We start from the raw sequence: 11,780 nt of genomic DNA, 5'->3' as shown, positions 1-11,780 counted from the left end.
GGTTCACACTTGATCGCGTCTGATCGATGAAAAAATTTTTATGGAACGACCTTCAGTCGCGACGACGTGCTCGAATACGCCGTCGCGAACCGCTGCCCGGGGTGGGAACAAGAAATACGCGCGAGACCGCGGCGACGAGGGGGGACGCTTTCTCCGAGCTAGGGTCCCTCGTGTATCGATTCAACTCTACGCGCCCCCGAGACCACCCGGCGCCTTCTCCGCGGGCGACGCCCCCTTCCCCGCCGCCGCCGCCGTCGTCGTCGTCGTCGTCGTCTCCGCGCCGCCGACCCCGAACACGACGTCGTCGTCGTCCATCCGCGCGCGTCTCAGCACCTCCTTCTGCCTCTCGGTCAAAAACTTCCCCTTCCGCAGCGCGTCCAAAGCGCTCAGCGCCGCCTCCTGCCCCGCCGTGAGCGCCTGCCCGCGGTCCCGCGCCCTCGCGGCGCGTTCCAACGCGTTCCTCGGCGTCGGCGGCGTCGGCGGCGGCGTCGGCGTCGCGCGCGCCCCTCTCCGCGCCGGCGTGAACCCCCCGAACCCGTCCGGGGTGACGAGCGCGGGGAACGTCGCGGGCGTGTTCGCGGGCGCCGCGTACGCCGCAAGTTGGGACCCCGCGCTGCCCGTGGAGGGCGTCCAGCACGGGTACTTTTGGCCGCCGCCGCCGGCGACGTCGTCGGCGGGGGTGAACGGCGACGCGGACGCGCCCGCGGCCGCGCCGCCGAGACGTTCCGCGCGCTGCTTCTCCACCGCGCGCGTCAGCGCGCCCTTCTCCGCGAGCGTGAGAACTTTCCCGTCTAACGTCTTCGCGAACAGCGCGCGGACTCGCTCGCTCCCGGGGGTGCCGCCGTCGACGCCGCTTTGGTCGTTTTGGTTTTTTTGGCACTCGCCGCCGCTGCCGCCGCCGCCGCCGCCGCCGCCGCCGCGCGCGTTCGGCGGCGTCAGGTCCAACGCGCCGCCGCCGCCGCCCTCTTTCTTTTTCCCCGAACCCGTCTTCTCCCCTAAAAGCCGCGCTCTCAGCTTCGCGAGCGCCTCCGCGCGGTCGGTCGGCGACGCGCCGAGCGGCTCAAAGTACGGCGACGTCGACGCGCTTCGTCCCGGGCTCCGCCATCGCTCCCCTTGGCTCCCGCGCGCGCTCTCGCCTCTTCTTCGCCGGCTCGACGAGAGCTTCACGTCGCCGTATCCTAACGGCTTCGCGAGGTACGGCGACGGCGGCGTGGACGTTCGCGCGCTGCTGGACGGACGCGCGGAGGACGCGGCGCGCGAGGACGACGCGTCGCCGTGATGATGACGTTTCGACGACGACGAAGACGACGATCCGCGCGCTGCGCCTGACGATCCTAGTCCTCCGCCGCGAACGCGCGCGGCCTCTAGGATGGACGGGAACAGCAGACGCGGGGAGTTGACGCCCTCGCCGTCTTTCGCGAGCGCGCGCTCGAGGACCCCGGGCTCGAGTCCCAAGACGTGCATCGACGGGCTCGCCCTCGAGGCGCTCCCGCGCGCCATCGCGCGGCGGGGACTGAGACCGTTGTTCCCCTCTCTTCTCGGAAAAAGCAAGTTACGACGACGACAATAATCTGAGTCAGCAGCACCGCTACTGAGAACCGTCCGTCGCGCACAGCTCGAGGCCCCGAGCTCGCGACATGGCGCCGCCGCCGATCCCCGGCGGCCGCGGCGGCGGCCGCGGCCGCGGCAAGGGCGGGTACAAGGGAAGGATGGGGAAGCGCTTCAAGAAGGAAAAGGACGGCGGCGACAAGCCGAAGAGGAAAAAAACAGGATTCGGCGTGGTGGGCGTCCTCGGCCTCTTCGCGTCGCTCCTCGGCGCGATGACCGCGCTCGCGGTGCGCGAGACGAAGAAGACGTCGCAGAAGAGCGACGACGTCCGCAGAAGGCTCCTGAGCCGCCCGAGAGCGTACAGCAAGCACGCGGCGTGTCGCATGGACTGCCGAAAGGTCACGGACGAGGACGCGGAGAACACGCTGCATCGCGGCGCGCTCAGCGACCGCCACTCCACGCCGAGCGCGCGGCCGTGCCCGCGGTGGGCGCTCGAGGACGGACGCGTGCGCGCGGTGTGGGCGGAGTGTCGAGACGAGACGCGGCTGGTCACCGTCATCGACACGGTCACGGACCACCCGTGCGGACCGTGTTGAGCACGTCTACGAACACCTACACCTACACCTACGACCCTACGACGCCGCCGCGGCGATCTCATCAGTCTAATCCTAATCTCTCTAATGAGCGAACTCGCTCACGCGGCGGCGGCTTCCTTGAACAGCTCCGCGACGAGCCGCGCGAGCACGTTCACGCGCGTCGTCGCCTCCGCGACGTCCTTCTCCCGGATCGCACCGCCAAACTTCCCCGCGAACTTATCCGGATGCCATCGGAGCATCTCCGTCCGTAACATCTTCGAGCGAATGTCGGGGTGGAGTTGAAAGGCGTCAGTTGGAGTTGAAAGGCGTCGAGGGCGGGGATTGAAACCGGGGGGTGGGCGAAGAGAAACGCCGGGCAAAGTCCTTAAGGATCGGCGTTCACCACGCCGACGGGGTCGTATGGGGACCAGTGTATAGAACGCGCCTTCCTCGACTCCGCCGCGCCCGCGGCGCCCCTCGTCAACGCCGCGCGCAACGCGCGCTTCGCCGCGACCGCGTCGCCGGTCAACACCCTCGCGCTGACCGGCCACGGAACGTCGGTCAACCTCAGGTCGACCGCGCCGCCGTCGATCATCGCCGCGGCGCGGCCCCATCGCTCGCGGTAGGAGGCGGCGGCGGCGGCGGCGGCGTTTCGGGACGTCTTCTCGCGCCACTCCGCGTCCTGTCTCCGCGCGTCGTCCAACACGCGCTGCGCCTCCGCGTCTCTCGCGCGCGTCGCGTCCGCGTGCGCCCGCGCGACGTCCTCCCTCGAGCGTCTAGGGTTTCCGTCTAGGGTTTCCGAAACCCGCTTCCGCTTCCGCGCGCTTATGCCCTCCTCGACGTACCTCCGGTACGCTTCCTCCTCCTCGCGCCATCGATACGCGTCTGGATCGTCCTCGTCGCCGTACGACTCGAAGAACGCTCGGTGCGACTCGCCCGCCTCCACGCCGCCGCCGCCGCCGCCGAACTCGTCGATCTCGCCGCCCGCGAACGCGGCGTCCATCAGTTTCTCGCGCCATCGACGCGCCTCGTTCGCCGCCGCGCGCGCGCTCGCGTCGCCGAATCCTTCGTAGCCGTCGTCGTCTCCGCCCCCTCCCCCTAAACCTCTCCCCCCGGACTCCGCGCGGCGCCGCTCCGCGCGGCGCTCCGCGTGCGCGCGCGCGCTCGCCGCGTGCGCCTCGTGCGCCCTCTCCGCGAGCGCGGTCGGCGTCTCCCCGCGCGCGTTCCTCGCGTGCGCGCTCGCGCCGTGCTTCCGCAAGCGCTCGACGGCGCGATCGCGCACCGCGGCGTGACGCGCGAGGAGATGCGCGGGCGTGTTCCCGTCGGCGTCCACCGCGGCGACGTCCGCGCCGCGCTTTAAGAGCCACGCGATGACGTCGTCCGCGCCGGCGTCGCACGCGAGGTGGAGCGCGGTGCGCGCGCGGTCGAGTTGGACAGCGCTTCGCGTCTCGAGATCCACGGCGGGCGCGCGTCGCAGTCGCTTGGCGTACTTCTTCACGCGATGCAGCGAGCCCTTCCGCGCGCCGCGGAGGAGCTTCTGGTACGTCTTCGCGTCTCCGGAGAGCTCGCCGTCGTCGCGCCCGGAGGAGGAGGGCGAGCCGCCGCGCCCCATCCTCCGGTCGCGCGCCCTCTTCTGATGACGATGACGACGCGTTCCGTTTGATGATGACAGTTGTAGACCAGACTCATCGCGCGCGAGAGGGATGCCGTCGTCGACGCGCGCGGCGCTCGCGCTCGCCGCGGCGGCGTTCGATCGCGTCGCGTCCGCCGCGCGCGCGTCCTCGTCCTCGTCCTCCGCGGCGCGCCTCTCAGCCCGCCGCGCGCTCTCGTCGTCGTCGTCGTCGTCGTCGTCGTCGTCCGATCCGTCGGAGATCGCGCGGTCGATCGAGGAGACGATCGCGAGGTGCGTTCTATCTCACACTAGTTCCCATACGACCGCGTTGGCGTGGTGAACGCCATTCCTTAAGGACTTTGCCCGTCGTGTCTCTCCGCCCAGGGTCCCTCGCTTTCAATCCCCGCCCTCGACGCCTTTGAACTCCACCTGACGCCTATGAACTCCACCCCGACGTTCGCTCGTATGGAACGACCCTGAGGACGGGCGCGACGCCGCCCGAACGTCTGCGCGAGCTCCTCGGCGTCCTCCGCGCGCGCGGGCACGCGCTCGTGCTCCCTACCGCGCGGTTCGAGGACGAGGACGCGCACCCGCTCGTCGTGCCCATCGCGCGCTTTCGTCGCGACGCCCTAAACGACGACGACGACGACGGCGACGGGACGATCGGCATCCTCCTCCGCCCGTCGACCGTCACCGGCGCGGTCCCGAAGACGCTCCCCGTCGTCCGATGCGGCCCGGGCGGGATCGACCTCCTGAGCCTCGACGCGTCGTCGCACGTGCACCGCGCGCTCGTGGAGGAGGACGCGGAGAAGAGAGGCGGCGCGGCGTCGTCCGACGCCGACGCCGCCGCCGCCGACGACGACGACGACGTTGACGACGAATACGCCGACGACGCGCGAACCGCGGCGGGCGCGTTCGGCGCGTCGTTATACGTCCCCGGCACGCTCGCGGCGTCGTCCTCGCGCGACCGCCCGGACGTCTTCGTCCACCGCAACGTCGCCGGGCGGTTCCCGGACATCATGGAACGGCTCGCGCGCGCGCACGAGCGCAAGGGCGACGCGCTGTCGCATCTCGTCACGTGCGAGTGGTACGGCGCGTGCGCGGCGTTCGCGGGTTGGGGCCGACCGCAGGCGTTCAACGCGCGCGCGCTCCTGAAGCACGGCCGCGCCGCGGAGGCGAGGGACGCCGCGCGGGTGTCGCTCGCGTCGAGCCCGTGGTACACGATCGGGCGAAGGCGCGGCGGCGCGCGGGAGATGCTGGAGATCTCCGGGCTCGCGGCGGCGGCGGAGGCGAAGCGGTGGAACGCGAGGGACCTGCGGCGGATGCTCGAGACGGGGGGGGAGGCGCACGAGGCGGCGGCGAGGGCGATGGCGGGCGCGATGAGCGGCGGCATGGGCGGCGGGGAGGAGGGAGAGAAGGAGAAGGAGAAAGGGAAGAAGAACGACGACGCGTTCGTCGCCGCGATGCGCGCCGCGGAGTCGGCGATGGACGCGACGGCGTTGGGGTTGGACGCCGACGGCGGCGACGGGCTCGCGTGGGCGGACGCGCGCGCGGACGTCGCCGCCGCGTACGACGACGCCGGATTATCGCCGCTCGCGTCGTTCGTTCGGGGGGGCGGGTCTCGAAGGGTGTGAAGTGCTTCCGTAGCGCGCGTGTAACGTAACTGCGAAGGTAACAACTTATTATCAGTACCCTTGGTCTACAGGTGTTCTAACCCGCGTGACAGTAGCACACGGGGGGGAACGCGAGAGGGGCGATCCCGTCCTCTCCGTCTTGCTCGCCGCACACGCACGCGTCCGGGGTGTGGCACGTCTTCGAGTCTCTGAACCACAATCCCGGGTCGTGGTCCAGCCTGTACTCGACCACGCCGCTGCACGCGCAGACTTCGTCGACGGAGCCGTCTTCATACACCCGCACGTGACCACGTATGTTGTCGTGATAGGGAGCGCCGATCGCCACGCGCGTACCGTCCGAGGACATCGATACCGTCCACCCAAAATGGCCGTTCCCCGGCTCTCCGTCGTCGTTCGCAGCATCGCCGTCGATGTCAGCGCCCACCTGGTTCCACGTCCCGCCGCTCTCCGCGTACACCCGCACGTGACCAACGTCGTTGTCGCTCCCTTTCGCGCCGATCGCCACGCGCGTGCCGTCCGAGGACATCGATACCGAGAACCCGGAGCCGTCGGTCGCAGCCTCGCCGTCGATGTCGGACCCCACCTGGGTCCACGTCCCGCCGCTCTCCGCGTACACCCGCACGTGGCCGGCGTTAAGGCCAGTGCCACCGCCGTCGTTCCCATATGCGCCTATCGCCACGCGCGTGCCGTCCGAGGACATCGATACCGAGTGCCCGGAGTGGTCCAACTCAGCCTCGCCGTCGATGTCGGCGCCCACCTGGGTCCACGTCCCGCCGCTCTCCGCGTACACCCGCACGTGGCCGTCGTTATTGCCAGCGACGTCGTTGCCGGGCGCGCCGATCGCCACGCGCGTGCCGTCCGAGGACATCGATACCGCGTACGCGGATGAGTCCATTGCAGCCTCGCCGTCGATGTCGGACCCCACCTGGGTCCACGTCCCGCCGCTCTCCGCGTACACCCGCACGTGGCCGGCGGTTGTGCCAGCGCCGTCGTTCCCGGTCGCGCCTATCGCCACGCGCGTGCCGTCCGAGGACATCGATATCGACCATCCGGAGAGGTCACCCGCAACCTCGCCGTCGATGTCGGACCCCACCTGGGTCCAAGTCCCGCCGCTCTCGGAGTACACGCGCACGTGGCCGGCGACGTCGCCGGCGCCGTCGTTGTAGATAGCGCTGATCGCCACGCGCGTGCCGTCCGAGGACATCGATACCGAGAACCCAACTTGGTCACCCGCAGCCTCGCCGTCGATGTCGGACCCCACCTGGGTCCAAGTCCCGCCACTCTCGGAATACACGCGCACGTGGCCGGCGGAGTCGCCGGCGCCGTCGTTCAAACGTGCGCCTATCGCCACGCGCGTGCCGTCCGAGGACATCGATACCGAGTACCCGGAAAAGTCATACTCAGCCTCGCCGTCGATGTCTGACCCCACCTGGGTCCACGTCCCGCCGCTCTCAGCGTAGGCGTCGGCGCATTTAGTCCGCTCGCGGAGCGGCGCCGCCGCGCAGGACTTGTCGAGCGTGAATTCCTGCAAGCCGTATCCCATCACGCTCTCAGACGTCGCGTACCGGCCAGGGTTCCGGTTGTTCCAGTTGTTCAACACGTCCTCGGTCGCGACGCAAATCGAGGCGGCGGTGTTGTACGAAAGCACGTACCCCGCGTCGATCGCGTTCCACGCGCACTCGCCCGGGATGTGAGGGAGCGCCGGCGTCTTCGATATCGAAAACCGAATCATCTTGCACCAGTTATCCGTGCTCTGATATCCAAACACGTACTCGACCGAGGTCTCGTTAACGCTCGCGACGTGGACGTTACCCGTGCGGGTATTTACGATGGCCCCACCGATGGTGTACGTCCCCGTGATGTTAATGTCCCCGGGTCGGCGGCATTTCCCCAACGGAAGCGTCGTCGCGCCGCCCGTCTTCATCACGACGCCGGCTTCGCACGTCGCGCGCGCGCACGCCTTGTCGTACCGAATCGCGCTGACCGAGTATCCGTACGACGTCCTCGCGTCCCAGTTCGCGATCACGTCAGCGGTGGAGACGCACCTCCCTTCGCTCGGCGGGGTCGTGAAGTATCCCGAGTCCACGTTGACGCGAACCGAGCACGTCTTCGCGATCGCGTCTCGCGTCACGACAACCTTCGCCATCTTGCAATACGTCGGGTCTCGATACGCCACCACCCAGTGCGCCTCGGCGTCGTCGCCGTACACGCCGTACAGATGGATGTCCTCGCGCGGCGCCCAGTGACCGCCGGGGATGGCGGCGCCGTACATGTACGCCGTCGTCGGGGTGATATCGCTCGCGTGGGCGCAGTATCCGACATTCTCGGGCGCGCCGTCCGCGGGCGGATTGGGGATCCAGTGATCGACCGAACACGCCTCGCCGTCGGGCGCGGCGCCCTCTCGGCTCGCGTCGCCAAACAAGCAGTAGCGTCGCGCGAGCGCGCCGGTGACGGCGTCGCGGAACCAGTACGGCCCGTCCGGCGCGGGAGGGAACGCGTCGTAGATGGCGCGGCAGCTCGGCGCCGGGTGGTCAAACGTCGCGCCCGCGATCGCCGTCGTGCCGTTCGTCGTCGTGCCGTTCGTCGCCGCGCCGTTCGCGCCGCCGCCGCCGCCCGTCGAGAGCATCGCGCCCGGAGGCGCGCAGTCGACGTCGAACCCCAACCGCGCCGCGGGCCCGTTACCGTCGCAGTACGGCAGCTGCCCGGTCCCGGGCGCGGGTCGCGTCTCGTGCGCGGGCGCGGGCGGCAGGTCGCACGTCGTGTCTCCGCCCAACGAGTAATCGTCGCGATAGTTCTTCGTCCCGTACGGACACGCGACGCACGCCTCGTCCTCTACGCGCTCGTTCCAGCCGCACAACACGCCGCACGCGGTGTCGGGGCCCCAGAACGGGTCGTCCCCCGGCGGTCGCGTCGTCCCGAACGGCGCCTGGCAGGGCACGCACTTGTGATCTTCGACGCGTTGGTTGTTCCCGCAGCACCCGCGTCCGTCCACGTACTCGCGCACGACGGCGCGCGGGATCCACGGGTTAACCTTATCGGTCGGCAAGCTCGCGTTTTCCGGTCGGACGAACGCGGCGGCGACGACCGAACCGCCGTCGCCGGAGATGGCGACGCGCGCGCCCCGGGCGAACATCACCCTCGGCGCGGGGTCCCATCTCGTCCCGACGACGGCGCCGTTGATCGAATTATTCCCCACCGGGGTCCAATAGTCGCTCGTCAACGCGTACACCCTCGCGTGCGCGACGTCGAGACCCGTCGCGATTGCGATTCGAGAGCCGTCGTCCGACATCGACACGGACGTCCCGAAATCGGTCGCGGCGAGGTCGGGCGCCGCGATCGGCTCGGCGCCCCTATCGTCCCACGTCGTCCCCCAGCTCGGTCCTCCGCTTTGGTAGTAGACGTACACCTTACCGGCGGCGGCGCACGGGTCCTCCGCGCACGGCGCGCCGATCGCGATGCGATCGCCCGTCCTTCGAAACGCCAAGGAATACCCGAACCTCCCGCTGCTTGTATCCCCTAGCCCACGCGAGATGTTTCCGAGAGGATACCACGCGTCGTAGTACTCGTAATACCGCCATATGTACACCGCGCCGTCGTCGCGGCTTTTATACGCGAGGACGTTCCCGTCCCCGGACAGCGCGGGCTCGAACCCGTGCTCGATCGCGCCGGGTAACCCGCCGTCGACGCCAGCCGGCGCCCACTCCTGCGCGTACGGGTTCGTCCCCATCTTGATCCAGATCCCGTAGGAGTACTTATACGCGTAGACGCGCCCGTTCGCGTCGCCGACGACGATCCTGTTGCCGTCGTCCGAGACGACGACGCTCGCGCCGAACCCGTCGTCCGCGGCGGCGCCGAAGAGAACGTTTCCGTGCGGCGTCCACCCGCCGTTTGAGAACGCGTACGCGCGCACGGCGCCGGCTCGGTTGCCCGCGGGGAGAGCGGTCGCGTCCGCGCTCGGCGCGCCGACGACGAGCGTCGTCGCGGCGCTCGATAACGACACGACGCGGCCGTGCGCGTCGTTCGGGTTCGCGCCCGCGACGTCGTCGCCGAGCTTCGTCCACGCCCCGGAGCCGGGACTGAAGCGGTACACGCTCGCGGAGTTATATCCGCGCGCGTGACCGACCGCGATCGCGTTTCCGTCGGAGCTGATCGCGGTGGACGCCCTCGGTGGCCACGGCGTCCCGGACGACTTCGGCGCGCACTCGCAAATCTTTGCCTCGCCGGGCGCGGGGTCCTGGGCGAAATACTCGGTATTGTGCTCGCAGGTCAGCTTCTTCTGAATTCCTAGGTAAACCGTGTGGTTACGCCAGACATTGCTATCGAAGCGGTTGGTTTGGCACGAGAGTCCGGATCCCTGCATGACTACGTTGCACGCGGCGTTGTCGTTCGTCATCCTGCTGATCCACTGGTTCCCACCTAAACCCATACAGTCTCGAGGAAATCCCGTGCCCGGATCATCGTAGCCGGTACACCCCCAGCACCAGCAGCCCTCTGGACCTGCGCATTCGGCTGCGTAGTCGAAGTTGCAGTTGCCTACTTGACCCTCCTTTCCCGCGAGGGCGTTCTCGTACGTCGTGTAAAGCTCGAAGTCCAAATATTGCTCGTTCTTGTACGCGAACCAGTTGTTGAAGATGTAATAGTAAGGCTTGAAGGTCGTCTTGTCCGTCAAGCGCTTGTAGTACAGCCACTGGTTGCCATTCAGATCGACGCGGATGATGTGATGCTCGGAAGCTTGGAACGTCGCGTCAAACCACTCGGCGCCTTTTGTGTGCGGCGCTTCAATCCAAACGCCGTCGACGACTGGTTCTTCCTGGACCGGTCCATCCGGGTCGCCTTCGGCGGCGGGCACGTCGTAATACGCCCACTTGTCCCCCGTGCCGTACCGCACCACACCAGGGCCGTCGCAATCGCAGGCGTCCCCCTGGACCGCGCATTGCGTCCACTCCACGGGCGCGGCGTCGAAATCGATCGCCTCCGGGCCGACGGGCTCCCACAAGACGCGCTCCTCGGAATCGCACGCCGGAATCGGCGCGCACGTCGTATCCTCCCCGCGCGGATCGTCCCCCGGCGGGTTATCGTACTTGTACGCGCACGGCACGCAGACGTGCCTTTCGACGCGGTACCCGCGCGCGCAGCCGCAATACGCGGAGGTTAACTCGCCTCGCGGCGAACACGTCGTCGTCGCGTTTGGCGCGTACGCGGGACCTTCGCACGTCGGCTGACACGACGTCCCCGGGGTCAAGGGATCGACGCAGGTGCCGACCGCGCCGTGCAGCGGCGGCGCGCTCGCGTCGCAGTCGCAGTGCGTCTCCTCGCCGTTCGACGGGTCGTCCCCGGCGGCGTTGAGGGATCCCGCCGGGCACGCCCGGCATTCGCCGCGCGTCGCGTTCGGGCCGACGAGGACGACTCTGAAATCCTTCGCGCACAGACACCGCGTCGCGGACGTCACCGTCGACGAGTAGCCGTCGAACGGGTCCCCGGTACACGCGACGTCGCCGTCCGCGACGTACCCGGTCCCGCACGTGGGTTGGCACGCGTCGCCGACCGCGAGCGTCGTCGCGTTGCCGCACGTCCCCGCCGCGCCGTGCGCGGGGGGGAAGATCCCGGATATGTCGCAGTCGCAAAACGATCTGTCGGCGAACGGGTCGTCGCCGCGCGCCTTCTTCGCGCCGTTCGGGCACGCTTCGCATTCGCCCCCGGCGCCGCGGAAATCCGCGGGGCAGACGCACGCGGTGTCGTCCCCCGCGACCGGATCCCCCGCGGGGTTGACGGCGCCGGGCGCGCACGCGACGCAGGAGTTGTTGAACGCGTGATAATTCATCGCGCACGCGTCGCACGTCGTGTCCGCGCCCGCCCAGTCGTCCCCGGGGCGGCGGGAGTACCCGACGTCGCACTTCACGCAGACGCCGCCGTCGACGCGCTCGTTGGCGCCGCAGCAGTCGTCGGAGATTTCGTACACGCGCGCGAAGCCGTTGTTCGGGCCGTCGTAGTCCGGTTCGTAGTTCGGGTAATGCGGCGTGCCGCCGACGACGCGTCTGCCGTCGCCAGAGATGGCCACCGACTGTCCGAATCGCCACGCGCCTTGGAACGCGTCCATGTCCTCGCCGACTTGCGCCCAGTACCCAACCGTCGTGAAGCCCGTCACGTCTTGAGCGTAGTCGTAGTAGTCGAAATCGTAGTGAGCGAGCAGCGACCGGCGGCGCCTGTAGTACCCGCTGTAGTCATCATACGGGCCTTCGGGCCCGGACGGGCCGTACTTCTCCCACATGGCGTCGACATATTCCTCCGCGGAAATCACGCCGTCGGCGTCGGCGTCGGCGTCCTCGAACGGCACCGGCCAATCAATATTCCCGTTGTTGAACTCATAAGCGTCGATGACGCCGTCGCCGTTGGGGGATCCTCAGAGTCGAC

General features: G+C 69.0%; 5 protein-coding genes across 5 annotated transcripts; 1 reads left to right on the top strand and 4 right to left on the bottom strand.

Moving 5' to 3' along the window:
* Positions 1–186: 186 nt before the first annotated feature.
* Positions 187–1,500, bottom strand: MICPUCDRAFT_58574 (uncharacterized protein; the record flags this gene model as incomplete). The annotated part of the gene is made up of 1 exon (XM_003059046.1): positions 187–1,500. The coding sequence occupies one exon, from the start codon at positions 1,498–1,500 to the stop codon at positions 187–189; it is 1,314 nt and encodes a 437-aa protein (XP_003059092.1).
* Positions 1,501–1,637: 137 nt separating this feature from the next.
* MICPUCDRAFT_58573 (uncharacterized protein) lies at positions 1,638–2,144 on the top strand (the record flags this gene model as incomplete). Its single annotated transcript, XM_003059341.1, has 1 exon — positions 1,638–2,144. The coding sequence occupies one exon, from the start codon at positions 1,638–1,640 to the stop codon at positions 2,142–2,144; it is 507 nt and encodes a 168-aa protein (XP_003059387.1).
* Positions 2,145–2,242: 98 nt separating this feature from the next.
* Positions 2,243–2,398, bottom strand: MICPUCDRAFT_58572 (uncharacterized protein; the record flags this gene model as incomplete). Its single annotated transcript, XM_003059045.1, has 1 exon — positions 2,243–2,398. One exon carries the CDS (start codon positions 2,396–2,398, stop codon positions 2,243–2,245), a length of 156 nt encoding a protein of 51 aa, XP_003059091.1.
* A 110-nt stretch (positions 2,399–2,508) lies between these two features.
* Positions 2,509–3,735, bottom strand: MICPUCDRAFT_58571 (uncharacterized protein; the record flags this gene model as incomplete). Its single annotated transcript, XM_003059044.1, has 1 exon — positions 2,509–3,735. One exon carries the CDS (start codon positions 3,733–3,735, stop codon positions 2,509–2,511), a length of 1,227 nt encoding a protein of 408 aa, XP_003059090.1.
* A 1,668-nt stretch (positions 3,736–5,403) lies between these two features.
* On the bottom strand, positions 5,404–7,101 carry MICPUCDRAFT_69375 (uncharacterized protein; the record flags this gene model as incomplete). Its single annotated transcript, XM_003059043.1, has 1 exon — positions 5,404–7,101. One exon carries the CDS (start codon positions 7,099–7,101, stop codon positions 5,446–5,448), a length of 1,656 nt encoding a protein of 551 aa, XP_003059089.1. The 3' UTR covers positions 5,404–5,445.
* Between the last annotated feature and the right edge of the window lie 4,679 nt (positions 7,102–11,780).

The sequence above is a fragment of the Micromonas pusilla genome, assembly GCF_000151265.4.
Source record: "Micromonas pusilla CCMP1545 genomic scaffold MICPUCscaffold_6, whole genome shotgun sequence".
Lineage (NCBI taxonomy): Eukaryota > Viridiplantae > Chlorophyta > Mamiellophyceae > Mamiellales > Mamiellaceae > Micromonas > Micromonas pusilla.
Note: the sequence above shows the minus strand (reverse complement) of the source record. Positions and strands in the feature narration are given on the sequence as shown.